The 24,646-nt window shown below is 37.5% G+C and overlaps 1 protein-coding gene across 2 annotated transcripts in view; it reads left to right on the forward strand.

Moving 5' to 3' along the window:
* Nucleotides 1-24,646, forward strand: part of mctp2a (multiple C2 domains, transmembrane 2a) — a 92,750-nt gene that overhangs the window by 53,660 nt on the left and 14,444 nt on the right. For both annotated transcript variants that reach the window (XM_073930329.1, XM_685778.11), the window contains 2 exons: nucleotides 19,273-19,392; nucleotides 21,811-21,852. In XM_073930329.1, coding sequence (XP_073786430.1) covers nucleotides 19,273-19,392; nucleotides 21,811-21,852 — 162 coding nt within the window. The remainder of the gene's footprint in view (nucleotides 1-19,272; nucleotides 19,393-21,810; nucleotides 21,853-24,646) is intronic.

Consider the following 24,646-nt stretch of genomic DNA (forward strand, 5'->3'; position numbering starts at 1 on the left):
GTAGAAGCGGAATTCTGCCACCGTTTTCATATCAAATTTAAAGGGGACTGAGGCAATAATTTAGTGTACAGTTTATGAGCTAATCGCAAAAGTTTTAGGGGGGCTGAGTAGAATATAACTTAAAGAAGAATAATAGAATAATATAGGCGCCTAGCAACGCCCATGTGATTAGTCATACAGTATATATATTTAGTCATAAAATATATAATAAATAATATATAAATACAAATAATATATATTTAGTCATACAATACATTTCTAGTATTTAAAGTAACAGTATATATATATATATATATATATATATATATATATATATATATACTGTTACTTTAAATACTAGAAATGTAACATATTCTATTAGTGCACAGTATCAACAAACAAACAAACAAACAAATATTGAAGGATTAAGCCCTTCCATTCAACTCTGAGTTAGTGCTGTGCTTTATTGTAGCCAAATAGGAAGCCATACTATAACACACAAGTCAAGCAGTTATTTTTAGAGGCTGTCTTGGAGCCGTAGTGTAATCTGCAGTCTCTCGTGCCCCCTGAAGGGGAGTCACTAGAGGTGTGCGCACACCTTCACCTGAGCACACAGGTTGGGAAGAGGCGTGGGATGTCCTGTTGCCAGTCCTATCATTTACCTCAAGACTATCATCTCATCTAGCATGTGGCCTGTTTCTGCACCACTGCATGCAGAGCATGGCATGGAAAAATGAAAATAGGGCACTGGCGTAAATCCACCAGCCTTAAGAAACAGACTACGGAGATGAATCTAAGCTTTTATAGTTGAAAGACGAATCCCATGCTATCATTCTGTGATGATGTTTAATTACCGTACATACATTGCACAGTGTACTGTATATAAAACAGTGTGCAACCCTCAAAGGTTAACAAACACATATCTGTCTCTTTCTGTATGCATGTAAATCTGCGCGCTGTGGTAATAAGGCAACGGAGGCAGACATTGACAGATGCTTGCCTCTAAGAAGAGCATAATTAGAGGAGACTGTGCTTTCCATGTCATGGTAGTCATGTCAGCCGTTTAATTTATAATGTAGGCCTGTATGCTTGGGATGTACAGCAGCACACAAAGTAGCCGGTGGAGAGAGGATACTATTTACTTTACAAACATATATTTAAAATACATTACAATACATTATTCATAGAGGCAGTGGAGTCTCTGTCCTTTAGCTTTTACACTTTACGCAACTTCTAATGCACTTGCGGTGCTGCGGTTTCTTTGTCCAGGTCTGTAGGTTGAATAGACAGCGCCTGTTCCCGGAACACACTCCCACCCCAGTGCTGGAAATCCCAGAGGTCGCCACCTCGACCTGCATCTACACGCTCCCTCGCGCAAAACACAGCTTTCATCTGTGCAGAGTGGGAAATATCTATGTGTGGGTGCATGTGTTTTAGTTTGAATATCATCTGCTTTGTGATTGCGCGTGTACATGCACAAAACTTTCCTAGATTGTATAATAATACTCTAATGGCACCTCTGAAGGAGGGAGACACTTTTAAGAAGTTAAGTTTATAGCATGCATGCAGTAAGTGCACCTGTCGAGTCCCTAGTTGATTTTGGCCTTTTTATGTCTGGATGACTTCCTGTAGGATGTTTAATATCACGTAGCCTGCGAAAAAAAAGAGAGAGAAAGAAATCACAGCGAAAATAACTAACTTTATCAGTATATTTAACGTGTTTGACTAGGAGCCTTTAAAAATCCCTTTAAAACAAGATACGTTTACTTGAGTTTATAAAAAAAACAATCATTTAAATATTAAATATTAAATTAAATATATCACAACCTAAGCTATTGAATTTTATTTTGTTTATAAATGTTACACAGTACCCAGCAAGCATAAATTGTTTTTATTAAAAGATGTCTAATAAATGTCTAAACATAGCCGTCATGACTAAAACAAGGCTAATTTTGGGCTGTCAGTGAAAACCTAATACACGTTCTAGAATAGGCCAAAACTAGACTAGTCAACACATAAACAGAAATAAATGACTACACATATAAAGTGTATATACACATATTAGATTTTCACTGACAGCCCAAGTTTAGCCTTGTTTAAGCTAAGCTGTCTACATTTAGATGTCTATCAGATGTCTATTAAACACAAAATTGTTTGCTGGGTCTACTTAACAGTAAGTTATGCATAATTAAAAGCATTTAACACCAAGCCATATAGGACTACATCCAAACAAACAATTTAAGTATAATTTGTTATTTGTTATAAACTCAGCAATTATATATGTATCCTATTTTTGTGTCCACATGAAATTTAATTAGCAAAATACTTGTAAATCCATGTAACATATTACATATAAGTAATTTGCCTACTTTAATGTTTATTTATGTATTTATTTTTTCAGGAAAATAATGTTAAGTTGTTCCTTCAGCGTAACAGATATGTTTATAAAAAATGAAAGATACACATTCTGGCCTTATTAATTACATTTAATTATTTATTTACTTATGCTTACTATTAATAAAAAATACAAACTAAATCTTCCTACAAAATTTTATTTGAATTTAAACGATTCAGTTATTCTACTTACAAAATTTAAATTTATTTTGGAAATCACAGTTCAGGATGGCACTGTGATTCCTAAATAGCCTTTCAATATCAACAAATGATGCTTAAAAACGAATCCTAATGAGTACTGTGAACTTAATTGTCATTAGTAAATGAAGCCATTTAAGCACAGTAAAACCCGATAAACAAAGAGAACTCAAACCAACTGAGTACTGTAAAACCCAATAAGTTAAGGCAACTCAAACTGTTTGAGGAAACCAATTGCTACAAACCATTTGAGTTAAAAAAATAATAATAATCTATATGAGTTCTGTGAACTTACTTCTTTTCAGTTGAAGTAATGAAGTTTTAATTAACTCATTACCTTCAACACTGAGTTCAAAACTCTTTTCAAATCAGTAGAATTAACTTTCAGTCAATTTTGAGTTAACAACATTCATTTCATTTGATAAAGTTGACTGTTGGGTTCTACAGTATATATATCTGGGTGTCTGAGGGGGCCTTAAAAAGTCTTAAATTTCAAAAAGTAAATTTTAGGCCTTAAAAAGTCCTAAATTCACTGATATATTGTGTTTTAGGTCTTAAATCATTTTAAACAGGTCTTAATTCTTAATGTCAAAGTAAAGCAACCCAATCTGGCCAACACCCAATCCATCTCAAAACGTACTTTAGATACAATTCACAACAGGTGTTAGACATTTTTACAGCAAATCATTTAAATTAAATTCCCTAATCAGGGAAATAAAACTAAAGCAACACATCCTTTACATGATCTTCCTTCAAAACAAAAACTATTTAAAGAAGTAACAAGACCATTAGAAAAAAATCCTTAGTGTTTAGCTCTGTATATGTCAAAAAATTCATTCGTAATGGTCTTAAAAGAGTCTTAAAAAGTCTTAAATTTGATTTGAAGAAATTGCAGAAATCCTGTATATAGATAGTATAAACCATTATATAATAATAAAAAACTGTATTATACATTGTTTTAATGCTTGAAACTCATATTTCATCTGTATCCATAACAGATAGCTGTTGTTTTTACAAATTTTGTGAGATTGTTTTAAAACCAGAGCAAAAGATTAGCCCGTTACTTTGCATAAATCCCTTTGTAAGTCATTTTTTTTATTTTTCACGCATGTCCACCTGAGGCACAGCTTTTAAACTCGTCTCATCAGCAACATATTTATATATATTTGGGGGAAAAACTCTTGATATATCACCTAAAAGCATGCAGCCGTGCTCTCATAAACAGATGGACCGCTTACAGTACATACATAGTTGAATATTTTTTATTGCTTGTTTATGCAACAGTAATAAGCCTAGAAACAGCACTTAACAACTACAGTAAGTGCAAGAAGAAGAGCTCTGATAGATACAGTCTTTATAAAATAGCTTTTTTTTTAGATGTTGCTTACACTTGGACTGAGAAAGATGAATGTGGCATACATCAGTGGAGAGACTGCAGAGGGGTCACCCAGAGTTCTCTGCTGCATGTCTCACTTCAGCCTGTAGATGGAGCTACAGCACTGTCAAACACACACACACATTCGCTCTGATGGGCAGATGAGGAAAACAGGTATTAGTCGAGAGCAGGCCGATGACAATTCTGATAGCAGGCATTAAGCAAAGTAATTTCTTACAGCGCATTACACAGAGCAAACAGACTCCAAAAAGTTTCCAGCACAGGCTAAATGAGCATTAGCCAGCCAGGCATTAACCGGCCAAATTTGCTGCCTCTGAACTCCGTAGTTTCCAGCATTTTTACTAGAGATGAAAGAGATCGAGGGGTGAGGAGAAAAAAAGAGATTATTTACACTTGAAAGCTGATTTGCTGCTTTGCTGTCATTAGAGTGTTTTAAGTATTTAAGTAGAATTAATATTTTAACATATGAGCTTGTTTCGTCTGTCAGTAGTCTGGACTAGAAAGGAAAACCTGCACGTGGGCTAGTGTGTGTGTGATTGTATTTAAGATTTTAGGTTTTTTTTTTTTTTTTTTTTTGTATCCCTTTTTGACACTGCCAGGTAGCAAGCGGTTTTGACATCATTTGACAGGCTGTGAAATGCTGATTGCTTCACATCACAGACTGTAAAGATGGCATCTGATGAATGTTTGATGGCGTGCAGCTGTAAACACAGTTGGCAGCTGTGACGGAGCGTTCTCTCTCTCTCATTCTCTCTCTTTCCGTCTCTGTCTAGCAGAATGGCCAGCATCTCATGATAGCAGGACGGGGTCTGCGCAGGTTCCTCAGGGAGCACTATAAAGTGACGGGCATGGTCTGAGCCATTAACTGGCTTACTGAGGCAGCCAGGATTAGTCTGATTATCAACAATTCCACAACCTGATTTGTTATTCCAGTTAACTTATTCAATGTGCTCAGGACAACGCAGTAGTCTTCTTTTATTGGGGGGTTTTGTTCTACTGCCTTTCATGTTTGTGCTAGTTTGTGCTTTTACTTATATAAAAAATATATACACTGTAAAAAAAAAAATCTGTTATTTTATAAGGTTTTTTGGCGGCTGGGGTGCCCGAAAAAAAGGTAAAATAAAGAAAAATATATGTAAAATAAAAAACATTAAATTACAGAAATGTTCTTAAAGTTAAATTACTGTAATTTAACAGGTTATTTTTTGATAAATGTCTGTAATTTAACAGTTGTTATTTTACGGGAAAAAAAAATTGTAATTTAATGTTTTGTATTTTACAGTAAATTTCATGATAAATTTGTGCAATTTAACAGTCGTTAATTTATGGTAAATTTCTGTAATTTAACAGGCATTATTTTACGATACATTTCTGTCATTTAACGTCTGTTATTTCACTGTAAATTTCTGTAATTTAACGTTTTTTATTTTACGATAAATTTCTGTAATTTAACGCCTGTGGTTTTACGGTAAATTTTTGTAACTTAACAGGCATTATTTTACGATAAACTTCTGTAATTAAACAGGCGTTATTTTACAGTAAATTTCTGTAATTTAACATCTGTTATTTCAGGGTAATTTTCTGTAATTTTACAGCCTTTATCGTATGTAGGCAAACAATTAGGTGCAGATGAATCACACTTTCTGTGTGACTTGCCATAAAATTGTAGACCAATGATAAGCCTGCTTTAATTAAAAATGGATATGGCCATAGCAAAACTATTTATTGTGTTCTAAAAACTTTACAATTACTTCCAGCAAGCATTTTTTTGTTTGTTTGTTTTTAAAAAAAAATGTCTAATAGACATTTAAACATACTCGTCTTGGCCAAAACAAGGCTAAATTTGCACAGTCTGTCAAAATCTAATAGACATCTATGAATAGGCCAAAACTAGTCATCAAATACACGGAAGTAAATGACAACACATATAAAGTCTGTCTAATCTGTCTATTTGACGACTAGTCTAGTTTTGGACAGTTGGATTTTTAGACGTTTATTTGATTTTCACTGACAGACCAAGTTTAGCCTTGTTATAGCCAAGCTGTCTATGTTTAGATGTCTATTAGACGTCTATTAAACACAACATTGCTTGCTGGGTTTTGTCTGCTCAGTAATTTTCTGCCAATCTTAATATACTGTAAAACTCAAACAGGGTGGTCAGGAATCTGACACATTTTGCTAAACATTGGCATAATTGACCAATCAGAATTCTGCAAAGAAATTTTAAAAATTGAATACTAATTCTTTGAAAAGAACATTTGCATATGGATATTTTGAAACATTTAGTTAACCAAACAGTTTTGGTTCACCTTCATTTTATTTAATGCTACACAGAAAAAAGAATAAAAAGCTTAGAAGAAGATTAGGGTGAGAAAAACAATGAAGTTTCTTTTTTTTTTTTTTTTTTGCATAAACTGCATAAACTAAGTTTACTTAAAGAAATAAGTTCACCCTAACAATGGCAATTGTGTCACAATTTACTCACCCTCTACTTTACCAAAAACTGTAAGAGTTTATTATTTTTATGAGCGCAAAACATGATATTTTGAAGAACTTGGTTAACTCAACTATTGTTGGTATACTTATTGACTTCCACAATCAGGAAAATACTACTTTTGAGCTATGGTATTTATTGAGGACCAACAACAACACCCTTACCAGCATTCTAGAAAGATATTGTTTAAAAAAGAAAGAAAGAAAGAAAGAAAGAAAGAAAGAAACCTTAGGGTTGAAATAATGGTACATTTTCATTTTTGGCTAAACTATGGCTTTAAGTAAGCTGCAATTACACCGTATCAGTTGAATATGTATGAACATACTGTGTCCTTGATCCATTTAAACATCTAAATAGACTGACAGTCCTACTCTTAGATCTGTTGGATTTGGCTTTTCTTTGTCCCTCACCTTTTCACTTTACTCGGAAAGTTTCCCTGGACAGCTATAGAAACGATCATCTGCGTGTGTGTGTGTGTGTGTGTGTCCTGCTGTGAGCCTAGTGGGCTTTAGGAAACTGTCAGGGAGTTTGTGCCGTGAATATGACAAGAGGGCGAATCCTTGATAGTGATATATGTGCGCGGGCTCTTCCTGAAACTCTGGAGGAAGGGATTAATAATTAAAGGGCTGTATTTGAGCGGCCGCTAACAGTGCGGTGATGGCTGGAGATTTGACAGTGTCAGTGTTGTTATTGAGATGTGTATGCTCCGTGTCATCACGGCGCTCCTGGGGCTCAACGCCCAATCTGCCTTGACCCCGCTTCACATCCTTCTTATCCTTCACGCTGACAGAAGCACCGCTGACAGCTCCAACCATCCGCTTATTCCTTTTAGAACATTTCACCGTTGCATGTTTACATATTCATTGTTTGCTTTGCATCATTTGTACATATCCTTAATATTCTCCTTCCATCTGTGCGTAAACATGATTTAGCATAAACAGCTTGCGTTTCTTTTGCCTATTACTGCCGCCGAACAAACATGCTCCGTCTTTAACCCTGATGCACATGTCGGTGTGCGTTTGCGTGCCGTAATGACCGCTCCACCTCCACAGTCACAGAGGACGACTCTCCCCGGGCAGCGCTCGGCTGGCGTGACGCATGTGCCCGTATGTGAGTTTGAGCTTTGGTGAGTGGAGCTGACACTTGGGGTGCCGGCAGCCCTGGGGGAGAAGCTCGCATGGCAGATCTGTCACCCGCGAGGTCGCTGAATGTTAACGCTCCCAACATGGATTAAACACTGGTGGCCGGTGCGGCGGGGTGGGGTCGCTGTGCCAGCCGCTGACAGGCACCACAGGGCTCTGTACACTGGCCCCGACGCCGCTGCTGACAGAGAGACTTTATCTCTCCCTCTGGGCGCACGGTCCACTCCACTGCTCCGCTGATAAGGACATGAGCCGCTGTTGTCCAGAATCACAAACATGCATTCGCAGACTGCAGGATCACGTTCCAACGTGCGCAACAGTGCATATCTATTTTAGAGAAATGTAATTGTCTTAATTTCTTAATCGTCGTCGATCATTTATAAGAAATTGCACACGTTAGATGCCAGATGAAAATATTTTGGTATCATTTAATTAAAGCAATCATCATTGTAGTTTAAGATGCGTTTACATTTGAGCAAATTAGATGTTTTAATTGAATTGATTAGCTAGAAAAATATAGCATAATAAAACTTTTGAAATATGTATTTATTTGAAAAAGTAAATCAATATAAATTCACTTTTAAAAGTTTTAAATATAAAAACATTTTTTGCCAACTTGCACATATTGATGAGTAAAGACATTGTAGACATTTTATTATATAATTATTTAAATTAGTGTTTGGAAAAATAAATAATTTTACTGCCATTTTATGATTACTTTTATCATTAGATTTAATTCAGTAACATAAATTAAGTGATACTTAGTTCAGTTAATATGTTATACAGTTGAAGTCAGAATTATTAGCCCCCTCTTTGATATTTTTTTACCTTTTTAAATATTTCCCAAATGATGTTTAACAGAGCAAGGAAATATTTACAGAATGTCTGATAATACACACTGTTCCAGTTAAACACTAAAACCTGAACCACACTGTTCCAGTTACTGAACCACACTGTTCCAGTTACTATGACCATTTATGTGAAGCTGCTTTGACACAATCTACATTGTAAAAGCGCTATACAAATAAAGCTGAATTGAATTGAATTGAATAATATTTTTTTCTTCTGGAAAAAGTCTTTATTTGTTTCATTTTGGCAAAAATAAAATTATTTTTATTATTATTATTTATTTTTATTTATTTATTTATTTTTTTTACATTTTAAGGTCAAAATTATTAGCCCCTTTAAGCTAGATATATATTTTTTTCGATAGTCTACAGAATAAACCATTATTATACAATAACTTGCCTAATTATAATTATTATAATAATTATTATTATTAGAACCTTTCTTTTACCAGGAAAGACACATTGAAATTAAAAATCTCTTTTACAAGAGCGTCCTGGCCAAGATTAGGCAGTGCACATGCCACATGGGTCTAACAAACAACAAACTAAAAGCAATTGACAGTTAACATGAATTACACATTGACAAACAAACTATTCAAAACATCTACAAGCCTGTGTTTCAATTTCTAAATCATGTATACTATTTTTAAAAGCATTTAGTGAAATCAATTCTTTAAACTGCAACTTTGTTTATAGATTATTCCATGCAAAAGGTGCTGCGTATTTAAAAGCCATCTCAGTGCGCACTTCAGGAACAGACAATACATAAATATCCTGTGACCGAAGGCCATAGTTAAGGACAGGGTTTTTACAAATGTAATTCTGGAGATATGATGGGAGTAAACCCAGTATAGGTTTGTAATCAAGGATATGCCAATGCTTGAGCCCATGAATGGACGAAGCAGACCAACCTACCCTAGTATACAGCACACAATGATAAGTAAGGGATTTAAAATTAGTTATAAATCTAATTACCCTAATCTGCCTAGTTAACCTAATCAACCTAGTTAAGCCTTTAAATGTCTTTAGGCTGTATAGAAGTCTCTTGAAAAATATCTAGTAAAATATTATTAACTGTCATCATGGCAAATAGCATTTTCAATAGCCCAATTTTCTGCATTTACGTAAACGTTCTTTGATCAGAAGATGTATTGAAATCCAGCCAAAGATAAATGATGAGAAACGTAGATGATATTTCAATAATAATCATGCGAATTAAAAGATTTGTTCATGAATGCCCCTTCGCTAACATGTTTTTACACCCTTTTCAATTATGAAAGCCTCTGTGAATGTGCATATTGGCCAATACCAAACATAATGTTGCATATAAATGCATTATTTTGAAATATTCACACCTCGTCTCTCCCACGCCATTTACACAGTTTTGAATACCAACAGTCTTCATTATGACAACTTAACATGTCTCATTGCCATACATTTACCACAGTTGTCAAAGACACAATCATCCCCACGTATCTCCATCTCTCCTCTTTTGTCTCTCTTACGCATTGCATACATGGACGACTCTAGCAGCCAGCGGATCCTTTGATTAGCTTTAAACGTTGTGTTATTTTTCACTATTTTAATCAAGACACCAATGTAGGTTACTCGCATCGCCCTTTATTTCACCTTGGAAAAAAGCCAGTGAAAGAGGGAAAAAGTGTGGCAACGCTGTAAGGATCCTCTGTTCGCATTAAAGTTCCCCGGTTTCATCGGCTCTCACAAACACACACGCACATCCGCATTAAGCCTGCAGCCAATAGTCAGCCTTGTTAGATTCGCACAGATATGTTCATGTAATCTGGCATCCATCCACAGCCCTTCGTCTGACCCTCATAAGGCAGGCTGGCACTGCTGCCGTTGTTTGCGTCTCGCTGCTGCACAAGATAAATGCGTGAGAGGGACACAAGAGAGACTCAAACTTCCCCTCATGGTTTAGTTAGTGCTCACTTGCTCTGAGAGGATACGCGCACATAATAGATTTCCCCCTGTCAAAACGCACAAATCTGAAATGTTAATGCACCAAGTAGCATAACAAAGTTAAGCGTGTAAAGTGCTTCTTAAAAAATTTGTTCAGCTGTCATTGAAAAGATTGGTTACTTTATTATTAATTTGCCTCAAATCTAAATTGCTACAATGTCGAGCCCGCTGAGACATGTTTAGTTATTTGGTTTGGCTTCGTAATGGCTCATGTGTATTTTTCATTTGCGGTCCAATATGTCCAGTGTTATATCGCTAATTCTCTGACACCCAGTTTTTAAGTATTGAAAGCGTCACGACTGCTTCAGATTCAAATACCCCATTTAAAGGATATGATCCCTGCTCAGTGTGTCTTTGTGTTCAACAACATGCCAAATGGATTTCTGTTTGTATATGAAAACGCTTTTAGTTAAGCTAATCTCTCATTAAACAATCTGGGTTATTTTAGCTAGTGTGTTGTTTTGTGTACATGAACCACTGTAGTTATTTTTCAGTGGGGTCCAGAAGAGCACTAAAAACATGAGAATTAAAGGCAATTTTGTGCCATCAATCATATGAATATTTTGAAGTTTGAGGTCATAATATTGACCACAGATGCATCCAACTGATCAATGTAAAGCTTTAAAGTTTAGATAAACTGAAGGTGTCATTTTTGTTTTATTTAGTGTACTACTGATGTCATTTGCTCCAAATGTAAAATTATAAAGTTGTCATGTTTACATAATTTTTTTGACAACACAGTACCAACTTGAGAAGAGATAAGAAATCTACATCTGGTGTAGAACCCTGATTTTCAGTCTGAAATCTGTGAAAATGGAAGAAAGGTGATTTAAATGACTTTGAATGTGGCATGGTTGTTGGTGCCAGACCGGCTGCTCTGAGTATTTCAGAAACTGCTAATCTACTGTGATTTTCATGCTCAACCACCTCTGGGGTTTACAGAGAATAATCCGAAAAAGGGAAATATCCAGTGAGCGGCAGTTCTGTGGGTGCAAATGCCTTGTTGATGCCAGAGGTCAGAGGGGAATGGCCAGACTGCTGATAGAAAGGTAACAGTAACTCAAATAACTACTTGTTACTACTGGGGTATGCAGAAGAGCATCTCTGAATGCACAACACGTCAAATCTTGAGGCGGATAGGCTAAAGCTGCAGAAGACCACATTGGGTCCCACTCCTGTCAGTTTAGAACAGGAAAGTGAGGCAACAATTCACACAGGTTCACCATAATTGGACAATGGATGATTGAAAAACACTGCCTGGTGTGATGAGTCTCGCTTTTGGTCAGAATTTGGCTTCAACAACATGAAAGCATAGATCCATCCTACCTTGTATCAACTGTTCAGGCTGCTGGTGGTGGTTAAATGGTGTGGGGAATATTTTCTTGACACACTTTGGGCCCATTAGTACCAATTGAGCATTGTGTCAACATCACAGCCTACCTGAGTATTGTTGCTGACCATGTCCATCCCTTTATGACCACAGTGTACCCATCTTCACACCATCTAACACACCATGTCATAAGCGCAAATCATGTCAGACTGGTTTCTTGAACATGAAAATGAGTTCACTGTACTCAAAAGGGCCTTAACAGTCACCAGACTCAATCCAATAGAGCCCCTTTGCTGTGTGGTAGAACGGAATTTCATATCATGGATTTGCAGCTGAAAAATCTGCAGTAACTGCATGATGCTGTCATGTCAATATGAAACAAAATCTCTGAGAAATATTTCCAGTACCTTGTTGAATCAATTCCATGAAGTATTAAGGCAGTTTTGAAGGCAAAATGCGTTCCAACCCGGTACTAGTAAGGTGTGCCTAATAAAGTGGCCAGTAAGTATATATATACATATGACATGCTTCTCAAGTCATGATCAGCAGGTTTGACACAAACTTGTGGAGTTCATGCAGCTCGAGTGCTGCTGCTAATGAAATAATCGGCAAACAGACAAATGCAAATTATACTGTAGGCATTTTCCGTAGTGCTCTTAAACTGTTGGACCCTCCTCTAACATATGTATATATACAGTACATGTATATATTTTCTGACTTTGAAATTCCGATAGATGAAGGTTATTGTACTCCCACAGCGATGCGTGTTTACGTTTAGCAGTAGCCGTGGAGTGTTTTTTCCAGCCCTCCACAGCACTTGTGTTTAGTCTGTCAGTAAGTAGTCTGATTTGGTAGCCTCTCTCCACCCCTCTGCCGTTTAATCAATTTGCAGGATTGTATAAACTCTTAGTGAGGGCGTCTTTGTCCTTTTGTTGGTGCCGTGGCTCTGCTCTCCTCCTCCCTGGAGAGCGTGGGTGGTGCACTGATGCCAGCCTGGCTTCAGCTCCACCACTTATTTTATTCACACTTTTAATCGCTGAGTGCTTTATTATTAGGTATAGGAATTCCTCTGGCCAGGGGAGCGTCTAGAGAGGCCGCAGAAATACATTTAGTGCAATCATATTAGCAAATCTGTCCGGTGGTTCTTAACCTGTGTTCTGGTGGTCCTTCATCACCTGGACCACTCCAATACCGCTCTTACTTTGTGTCATTTAAATTGATATTTTCCTCCCTGGACACTCATTTTTGGTGTACACAGCAGAATGTGTGCTAGATTAACCCAGAAGTAAAAATGTCCTCATCATTTACTCTCCCTCATGGTTTTAAACATTAATAGGTTTCTTTCTACTGTTGAACACAAAATAAGATATTTTGAAGAATGCTGGTTGTTGGGACTCATAGATTTTCAAAGTAAAAAACAAATTGTGGAATTCAATAGGTCCAAACAACCAGCATTTTTCAAAATCACTTATTTTTCTAATAGAAGAAAGAAACTCAAAATGGTTTTAAAGAGGCAACCTCCAGTTCTCACTCGTGAAGCAAATACGGAAGTAACTAAAACTGCAATTCATCGAAATTCTGCTAGTCCTGGCTCCATAACAGAGTATATTTCTATTGAGCCCAATGTTAAAATGGGCAACTTGACAGCAGAAAAAAAGTTGTTTACAGCCTGGTACTAAGAATAATTTTGGTTCATATAGTTAATATTAGCCTTCCCTGTGTGTGTGTGTGTGTGGGGGGGGGGGGGGGGGGGGTTGTAACGCATACATTTAATTTACATTCATTTATATTAATTCTGCATAATTAAGGGCGTGGCCATTTGAGTGACAGCTAGGTCTCGCTGGTCACACGTCTCCTCAGCTGATTCCAGCTGATTAGCTGCTGAACTTGGCATATATATCACATTTTAGTTTTGTTTTATGTGGCTTTACACATTCAGTTGCTTTTTGAAATTATTTTACACAATTATCAGATGATATGGCATTTGTGCACTTAATTGGGCGTCCATTCCAAATTATATACTTCTATACCATATCTATAGATGCATTTGTTTTACTTAAGATAATTTATCTTTATATTTTTCATTAGAACTGTATTGCACTCCAGAATCTGACAGATTGATTAGCTGTAGGCTCTAGATCAATCATCTGAAATGTTGTCATGCAGTGTTATGCCTGGATTTCATAAATAGCTTTGCATTTACTAACACAGACTATATTTGAAGTATTTGGATGTAATTTGCATTTTACTCCTGTAGAAAAGCATTATAAGAACAATGTTTAGTGGCTCGACGCGTTACAAAAGTGTTTTTAAAGGACTAAACACCACAAAAAACCTTTAATTGTTCCTCTAAAATGAGCGTTATATCAGGCTCTTTTGTGTATGTTCAGTAATATTACTTTATGGCAAAGAATAAGTCCTCTTGCTGGTCTCTAAAGAAGGCTGAGAAAAGTGGATCGAAATTTCAGACTGCACTCAAAGGTTTTTGCATCTGAACTCTTCATTTATATAAATTATTACCGGATCCATAATCAAGTACATATTACATATATAGAATATTAAACCATTTAAAAACCCATTTTAAAAAAGTAGTCTGCATGTTTATTTAAAAGTGTAATAACAATAATAATAATAATAATAAACTAATAGAATTTATTTGCAATTAAAATAGATATGCAACAAATAAATGAGATAAAATGCTAACTTTATATACATTTATTCAAATTCATAGGGTCCTTGTTTAAATCATGTGCTCTTTGTTGCCCTCCTCTGGAGGGCACGGCCATGTCATGCTCTAAAAACATGGCCTAAAGAAGTTTACTGCTACATAGTTCTGTGGCTGTAGAAAATATGAGCAAATGCTATTAGCACTTAATGCACTTAACAAGCAGTAAAACATCAGTGCGTCTGAAAGGAACACTAGCGTGCAGCTGGATTTCTTCTTCAGTAACCAGTAAATTGACTCTAAAGTCTGTCAAGCTTTACTTTGTCCTGCCGTTCCTTTAATCACTGCACTAATAAAACACATACCACTTAGCAGAGAATTAGTCGAGTACGTTTAGCAGTGGCGCTGCAGTATTTGAGTAGCATGCTAACTCTGCTTATTAGACTTCTAACCGGACGCCGCCTTCATACTAAAATAGGAAAGACTTTTGCAGATGTTCACTGCTCTGTTTTTATTAGCAGGCCTGTAAATCTGGCACGCTTTCACATCCACAGTTATGGACGAAACGAAGAAATCTCTGACAGGTTTTGTTTATCCAGTCATTTAGATGCTTCATTTTAGACATTTTACTGTATTTCCACATGCTTTTATCTTGTCCACCAAGCCTGCAAGCAGTCGAGCGGAAATTTGCATTAGTGGACGATTATGAATACCTGTGACAGATTCTCTCTCTAGACTCCCAGGCTGTAAATGAATGGTCTCCTACTGCTGACTCGCATGGGAAGACAGGGACCAGGCAATTAGACTTTAGTAGTTAATGTAGAAGCTTCTGCAGGCAGGCCAAGCAGGTTCAACATTCCTGCTGGGCTGTCGCAGGCTTTTTTCTTCCCTTCTCTTTCTTCCTGGACTCCATCGGAAGGTATCACTCATGACAGCTAACCTGTTGATAAGCTCTGAGAGTTTATCTGTGGGTCAGGATGAAGGCGGGCCTCTCGGCGTGGGGTCCCAAAAGTGGAAGTGACTACAGCAGGACACCGTTCATATTCAACCTTCACCAGCAACAAACCTCTTTTCAGCTTGAATCTAATTGAATAAGGAGGTAAAAGAGTTTCAGCATCGCCTTCGATGGTGACAAAACTTGTAATGAATTATTAAAGAAAGACCCAGATGTGTGCACTGTTGTTGTTGTGCCTGCGGGGGTTGTTGTCCAAGTGCTCTGTGCATTAAGCACGACTCTCATATCCCTGGTGGCTGTATGTGTGTGTGTGTTTGTGTGTGTATGTGTGCGTGCAGGCATGTGTGAAAGTGAAGCACTCATGGGAGTGGCAGTAGGTAGACTGGCCCCCAGAGCACCGTGTCTGGCCACTGGCTGATATGACAGGAACATGCTGGTACTGTACTAAAGCTAAAGTAAGGCCTGCAGGCCCTGTCTAACTTAAGTCAAGCATATTGTCTCTAACAAGCCTCCGGCGTGCCGTGTAAACGCAAGCCTGTTGTTCTGTATAGGTGTGACTGTACAAGCTCTTTGTTGTGACCTTTGTTGTGAAACGAGAACAACCCGGTGAGATTCAGATTTATGCTGATGTTAGATAGCTGTGATGAGAATTGTCAACATTTTAGTGCATTGGTATTATTTTAAATATTGTGTTTACATTTTATTTTGATCATCCCTTTTATTCATTCTGTTGTACTTCATGTAGACACCACAATTTGAATACACAGTGGGCATTAAGGGAAGGGCATGGTTAGCAAATAATGCTTAGTTTAGACTTAAGTTGCTTAAAGGGCACCTATTTTACCCCTTTTACAAGATGTAAGATAAGCCTTTGGTGTCTCCAAAATGTATCCATCATAAGTGCCCTTTAACTCTGTACGGTTTGTTTCAGTGTGCATTTCCACTGCAGTTTAGTATCACTTTAGGTGGGTGGGATTGCTGACATACAGTATCATACTGTAGCTGTGCAGCCTGTAGTTACTGCTGTGATGTGACAATTTGATTTGCTCCATTCAGCCACTTGTTTATAATGATATGACAATCATTCATTTTTATACTGTATGTTATTAATGTGCAGACAGACACAATTTCTCTTGTGTGTGAATGCACGGAACATTTACATTTTGCTAACATTATGGCCTGTTTGGAACCAAGGTGGTACTAAAAAGTAACAGGTACCAAGTGGAAATGAGTTGTACCAAATCAAACTAAATCATGCTGTACTGGTACCATGCAGTGGGAAAAGTGCCTATAGGGACCCAAATTGTGCCAAGAAAATCTCCCACTATACCTTTATACCATCACCTGCAGCCTAAACTGTTGATAAAAAGGAAGGATGGATCAATGAATGCATGCTGTTTTTCAATTTTTGACCCCACTGTCCAAATGTTGCGGCAGAACTCGAGACTCATCAGACCAGACAACCTTTTTCCAATACTCCCAATAATAATGAGCTGTGTGTGTATTGTAACCTTAGTTTCTTGCTGACAGAAGTGTCACTGGTGTTTCAGCTTCAAGGTTTGATTTGTTTTGTGCACTCATCAGTATGTTGGTTATAACAAGTGGTTATTTCAGTTACTGTTTCTTTTCTAACAGCTAGAAGCAACCTTTAAATTCTCCCTGACCTCTGGCATCACCAACAGAACTGCCACACTTTGGATATGGTTTCTCTTTCTGGACCATTCTCTTTAAACTCTAGAGAAGGCTGTTTGTAAAATCCAGTAGAAAAAGTCCTAGATTGACTTGTCTGTATAATAAGTCAAATATTCAAACGTTATTCTTATTTCAGCAGATCATCTTGTACCTCATTCAGGCATGTAGATGTGGTCAACAACATGATTGGATTATCACAGATTAAGGAACTAGCTGAATAAGTGTTCCTAATAAAGTGGCCAGTAAGTAAATATCAAGCATTATTATACAGCTGACTTGAATTTGAATGGTATGTTATTCCCAGATAACAACTGCTGAAACTAACAACATAGACTCATCCTTAAAATAATCTTGACTGTCAGTGATCAGGCCATGTTCACATTTAGCACTTTTGGTCCTCACCTGGGTTTGTTTGATGTCAGAGTTTGGTACGTTTAGCTAGTGTGAGCGATGTCTTCTAAACTTGTGTGCGCACCCACGGAGTGGTGCCCAAGTCCGGCACCACTCGAGTCCTCGAGTACCCGAGTCCGCCTGAAAGATGTGGTCTGGGGTAAAATTGGTGTGAACTCTGGTGTGGTTAACTTCTGATCTGAATGCAATTTTACCAAATAACGGAAGTGAACCACCAACTGTACAACAAACGTTAGTTTTCATAACGTTCATTCATGTGTGTATGTCTGTTTATCATCTACTGTTATCTTGATGACTACTAAAAGATACTAAAAACTAAAAGATGGGCTGCGTCCGAAACTGCATACTTCCATACTATATAGTACGCTAAAAACAGTATGCGAGCCAACTAGTATGTCTAAATTCATAGAATTAGAAATTCAGTATGCGGGAAGTACCCGGATGAGCTACTACTTTCAGCGAGATTCTGAAGTGCGCATCCCATGCACACTGCGCTATCCCATGATGCCCCGCAAGAAAATAAATAAATGGGAGTGAAGCGACGCAACTGACGTAGGTAGGTCATGTGACCATGACAAAATAGCAGATGTAGTACGTCCAATTTCATTCATACTTCTCACATTCATACTGTAAAACGCACTTTTGTAATGGCAGAGTAGTACGTTTAAATTCAAATGCAGTACCTACTGAGTAATAGGCAGTTTTGGATGCAGCCATTCAGTCAATGTGGTACATCTTTCCATTTTGGCGCCGTGGCTTCCATGGCCATCACCTAGCAGCTTGATGACGCAAGCATACCAGGGTTCAGAAGGAAAAAAATATGGCGTGAACACAAACCAGCTAAGAAGGTGGCAAGAAAGGAAAATCAAACTTGGGTTCGGTCAAGACAATTGAACCAAGTGTGAAAGCACCCTTAACAGATACAATACACTAAAACATTAAAACGATAAATTGTATAATACTGTATATTGTGTGTCCATACTTTCTTACATTCTACCATCAGTTATTTGTTGCAGTTCAATAATGAAATTTGCTGACATGAATACCCAACCTGCTCAAGGGAAGATGTTACAGATTGGTTGAATTGTAATGTGCACGGTGCATTTTTATAATAATGTTCCCTCGAATGTACAGTCATCCCTGTGCATGTCATCCTATTATTTCTTAGGCTCATTAAGTTGCCGCTAGCTGGGTTTAAATTCAGCCGTCCAATTAGCAGCATGCTGCGCGGTGCTGTGGGTGTTGTGCACCTATTTCTCTTATGGAATTCTGACGGATTATTCATCTTATTTCTACCTGGGGTCTTGAGTGTTTGCCGTCTCCCTCAGTAGTGGATTAAGTTGAAACACTGCAGTGGCTGTGTATGTGTGTGCTATCGGTCAGGCAGCAGGAATGCAACACACTCAGGAAGTATTTGAAATGCAGTACATCAGAGCAAATGTGCAGAACCCGCTCCTGTCAGACGCTCCGTTCTGTCACATCCAAATTACACACCAGCAGCACAGTGTTAATCGATGCAAATGGCTTTTTGGAATATAAAAATCTCCTGTACCAACCAACGCCACACAGATGCTGGCTCGGACAGCTTTATGAGGTGCTAGAGGATCTTTGTGGGATTTAACCATGCACTAGATTTCTTGTTATGATGAGATTTACTGAGTCTTTTCATTTCCAACAGAACTTTTATAAATGCATATTAGAGGAAATGCATATGTGTGTGAGTGGGCAGCACTGCCAACTGTGCTGTTTGTGATTCTCATCCCCTGTTTGATACTCTCTCTGTCTTAGATATTTGTGGTGGCAGTGTGGCTTTGGGAGCTGTTCATGCTGCCTCTCTTTCTCCTCCTGCTCATTGGCTGGAACTACTTCCACATCACACCAGGCATGGCCAGCTACAGTCAGGACTTGGTGAGTGCTGTGATGTCGCCCACTCAGCTGCACAGAAAATCCTCCTTTAATAAGTCTGAATCCATGCTAGTGACTCACAGGTTTAAGAAATGACAAGCATCAGTTTTAAAGCTTGCAGCTTCTATCAAAGAATGCTTTGAAATGTATAGGCGGTCTACATTAGAAAAACATTATACAATCTGTTTTTTTGTTTGTTTTTACTACATAATTTTTTGTAACAACAACAAAAAAAAATCTGTGTATAGATCTATGAAGAGTCAAGTAAGTAAACTATTAAGTAAATACAATAAAAATAAAACATTTTTACTTTTATAGATTTTAAAACGTAATTATTTTGATGGCAATGCTGAATTTTCTGCAAAATAGTCTTTCCTTATAAAATGTAAAGCTTCATGTGATTATAGGATAAGAGTTTTATATGTCTGGTAAAGTTTTACTCATGCATTACTCAAGCAATGAAACAGCAAAACATTAAAAAAATGATTTTAGGAATTAAGTGTTGAGATAATGATTATATTAGCTTGTAATTTTATATAAATTGATTCGGAATGCTTTTGCAATCTTTGTTTTAATAAATTGTTATTAGGGTCATGAAACCTCGCTCTTTCAGTTCAAGTCAAAGCAAGTCTAATCCTCAGTATTTTTTCAAAAAATGCTTCATGATTGGCGTGAAGTTCTGTGAGCAGAGAGAGGAGTGGGCATGGCTGGCGGAGCAGGGGAAAAAGAGGACAACGAACAACTGTCAGTTGGTTCGCAAAATGAGACACAAACTGTGAGGAGACTTATGATTTTATAGTTTACAAATCTTAAAAGTCTTAAAAAGTCTTAAATTTCAAAAACTAAATTTTAGGCCTTAAAAACGTTTAAATTCACTAAAATATTGTGTTGTAGGTCTTAAATCTTTTTAGTTTACCTCAGAATTAAATCTGACAGGTGCTAATGTCGTCTTAACTGATTCTCAATACTCCCCAATTAAGGTTTATAGTCTCAATTTAGCACACATGCAGTCAAACAATGCAATTCCAAATCAATCTGTATAAGATCACAAGCTAATGTAAGCATTATATTACATTGCATTATATGACTCGTTTATAAAATAAAATGACTATAGGTGGCTAAAATCCTTTATATTATATTGTCTATTTAACTAATAAAATAAAAGCAGATCATAGGGTGAAGAAATTAACACAGATAATTAGTATTAGTTTAAATATATTTCACCATAATCCATATGTTTCCAAATGACCTTATACAGCCAGGACATTTCCAGTAAACTGTCATTCTGTACTTGCTACATTTAAGATCAGCTTTGCTCACAAGCAATACACTGACCGATGAAGACAAAATTTAAATTGGTCACACACCAAATTAAAAGCACTGCTCTGTGCCATGCCACGTCTTTAAAAACAAGGACACAGTGTTATCTATACAGGTAGATGTGTGCTGAGTTACTGTGTCCCCATGACACTTGCAGTACATTTAAACGTCGTTCAGTCTCTTTTTGAGGTTGAAACGAATGCTTAGGTCTATTAAACAGACTACATTCAGATTATAGTATTACACTATCAATGCAGCTAAAGGAATCTCGTGAAATTGAAAATACATTCACACTAACCTTTCAATGGAAGATTCCCATTTGGCTTAAGAACATCGCATTGCATATGATCAATTGACATCTCGAAATGAATTCTACTCAAAGAGCCATTGGGTGTAATTTATAGCACGTTTTACAAAACACTATTTGTGTGTCTATTTACACAAATTCTAAAGACACTAATTGATCATCCTTTCCTAATTAGATAAATGTTGTCTCTAAATTCAACATTCACAAAGGTTAAGATGTCTGAGAAGCTCCAATCACCCTCGGTCGTGAGTTTTAACACAGCCGTCTCACTTAAAACGACCTTCATCTCCAATGGTTGTAAAAGCAATATTTGAGTCCTCTCTTTGAATGCGTGGTCTCTTTGTGCACCACCAGCCTGTCTCGGTGGCGTATGTGAGGCATCGGAGCCGGGCTGCGCTCTCTGCCAATGTTAAAGCCTCCATCACCTCGCGCTCACCCCTCGGCCTAGCAGAAACAGAGCGGCGTGCTTGCATTCAATCGGCAGAAAGGGTCAGGGATGTCTTGATAGAGAGTGATCAAGGCACCTGAACAGCCCAGATTAAATGCCTTCCTTGCATGCGCGAGTGTGTTTATGTTGTGAAGAAATGAGATTGCTTGGTTGTGACACGGAAGGCCCCTCTCATTCACCTCCTCCTTTTGTGCGAGGTCACCCGAGAGGCAGTTGCTACGGCAACAGGGCCTCTCCCAATGGGGGTGTATACACAAGCGAAGGTTTCATTACGAGGTGTTTGTTAAGAAAATGCTCCATTGCCCACGTGCGTCTCAATCTCATCTCTTTTCTCCTTCTTTTGCAGGAGCACATGTCGGTGGCTGAGGACGAGGACGAGGATGAAAAGGTATTCCGCCGGTGTCATGCCTGCTTTTTTGATTAACCGCTGACTTTTATAGAGCCTCTCCAGGCTGTCCTTGGGGTGCTGCATAGACGGACTGTGCGCTGTACCTTTAATACTGCATTTAACTCGGGACTGCAACTTAAATGTGTTCAAAACGAGGACAGACGATTCAGCAAGCACATTTTCCCTCCAGTACTTTCACACACGTCCTCTGGGAGTTCTCGCTCATACGACAAATGGATTTGGTTGCTTTGCTGTGGTCCTTTGAAACGCAGAAATAAGCACAGAACGGCATCATTAATTGAAGTTTGTCATCCGCTAGGGAATAGAGAAGCATTGTGAGGATTTCGAGGCATGCACGGCTAAATAGGGAGGCTGGACTGCAGTTGAACTTCCTCTTTTAGCATTTTTATTTATTTTTTTATGCTTAAGATGAATCATTAGACTAATTACAAATTCACCCAAATCTGCTTAGATCCAATTATTCATAAAATAAGAAAAGATAAATATTCAAAACACTGAGCTGGTATAGTTTCTTTGTTTGGTATGCATGGTCAAAATCTGAATGAATGCATTCATAATGAGGCATGGCAGACTCGTAATCATTTTAGTCTTCGCTGTCTGGTTCAGAGAACAACGGGTTAACAGGAAGATAATGCGTTATTGCTTTCTGACTTGGATGTGCGGAAGTGTGCAGTTCTGAGCCTCCAAGCGCTGACCCTTGCGCTGTACGGCTAGGGCCTAGGATTCATATCCATAATGTGCTCAATATATTCTGCTATGATGACCGCAGGCTAGCTTCATCTGTTGAGAGGAACCCCTCTGTTAAAAACAGCTCCCTCTTCCAAATCTTATCCAAGCCAAGCAGATAATTCACGGATGAAACGCATGATATGTGTGTGCAAGCACATTAGTTGACGCCCAGCAGCTAAACAATTGTAATATATCTTGGAGGGAGATATTTGTGGTCAAAAAATGAGAGGAAAAAAAAAAAAAACTACATGTGAGCCTTATAAATATGTGGATTGTGTTGAAATTAAGCTAATTCCATACAAATTATATCAGTTTATACTTGTATAACAATTTTATATGTATAAGTAGCTTTTTAGAAGTAAAAACTTGGTCCTTTCGGAATGCCTGCACAATTGTATTATTTATTTTTAATATTTAATTACGAGTTTTAAAAATTAACAGCATTTTTCCAGTGACATATAATGTTTTTACACCCTTCACGTCTTGTGTAAATTAAATATCTCCTTTCATTTATTTCATTACCCAGATGTCCATGTTTATTTTAAGTTGTCAGTTCTAATTTAAGGTGACTTGTTTCAAAGTCCTGTAATATTTTTTTTCACTTTGACTCCAGTATGACGCAGGCAGATCAAACAGTGTAGCTTTACACTTTGTATCAAAGTCATCGCTGCTAATGTTTTGGGGTTGGAGAATGATCGGTGTTAAATTTGATCACTTCAAAGGCCCCGTTTTTTCCGACTCTCTGGTTAACATGGGGATAAAGGCGGTCCCCTCTGAGGAGGTTACGATTACCACCCGTTTTTCTGTGTTTTCCCCCGGAGGAAGAGAATATGTAAACCTGCAGTTGAGCGGCACGGATGCGATGGAATTGAAGCTAAAGAAAGCTGATAGGAGAGACTGCGATACTGCAGAAATAATACACAACAGATCCTATAAGCTCAAGTTTGTCCTGAGGGGAAAGAGAGAAATTTACAAATCACATACCATAATGTAACTTTCCTTCGGCTTTCGGTATCAATTGTGTTAAGCACACATACGCTGGTTTAACTGCATCAGAAAACAAGATGAAAAAAGAAAAACAACCCTGGGGATATGTGTCCCAAATGACCTGGAGACCCTGTTCGGGCAAAGGGTCACCTAAAAGTACCATGCTTTAGCTAGACAGGCAAAGATCTGACCTTTTGCTTGCACAAAACCCTAGGGTAGCATCGGTGGTCTACAAATTCACAAGCCCCCTTTCCATCAACATATCACCTTCAGCTCATGCCAACAAGGATATAGTGTTTATGTCCTGAACATTGTGTATTCCAGAGTGCACAATCCTGTGACATATCCATTTGGGAACGCAGTGCTTGTTTGTACTGCGTTTGTCTGCTATAAAGAACCCATTTGCAGCACATTTTGCCAATAACGCAGGTGTTTTATTTAGGTGCGTTTCTCTGGTTATTCCGTTGTGGAATAAGTGAGTTGCGAATATTTGCACCAGCTTTGAATGAATATTCAAATTTGATGCCATTTACCCAATTAAAGGAATGTTAAATGAACCCTGCCTTGCAGTATTTTGATTGTGCTACGTGTCCCTGTGAAACAGCATTTTCTGTTTGCCTTAGTGCAATCTGTTCCCTATTAAGCAAACATAAAAGTTATTTGACAATTTCATCAGAATTGAGAATATGATCTGACACAGGTTTTTTAATCAGTAGACGTGTTGCCAAAATTAGTTGTAAGGATGTTTGACTAAACTGGGGTTCAGGGAGAAGAATCAGAATAGTTCTCATAGGCAATCCAAAGCAAACCTGGAACAAGCGTCATCGCAGATAAAGTGTGACCCAAAAACAGTTTTTTGGACACTTACAACTGTCGTTTAGTAACAAAATGTGGAAATTAGTCATATCTGTAACAAAACAAAAACAATTTAAAAGGTTTATTGAACTTAAAAATTTGAAACATCTTTATATATTTTTATTATATGTTATATATAGACCATTTTGAGGAATGGAAACAAAAACACTAGTCCCGACCGAGACTTGACATTAACTTTTTG

Source organism: Danio rerio, chromosome 18 (assembly GCF_049306965.1).
Source record: "Danio rerio strain Tuebingen ecotype United States chromosome 18, GRCz12tu, whole genome shotgun sequence".
Taxonomy (NCBI): Eukaryota; Metazoa; Chordata; class Actinopteri; order Cypriniformes; family Danionidae; genus Danio; species Danio rerio.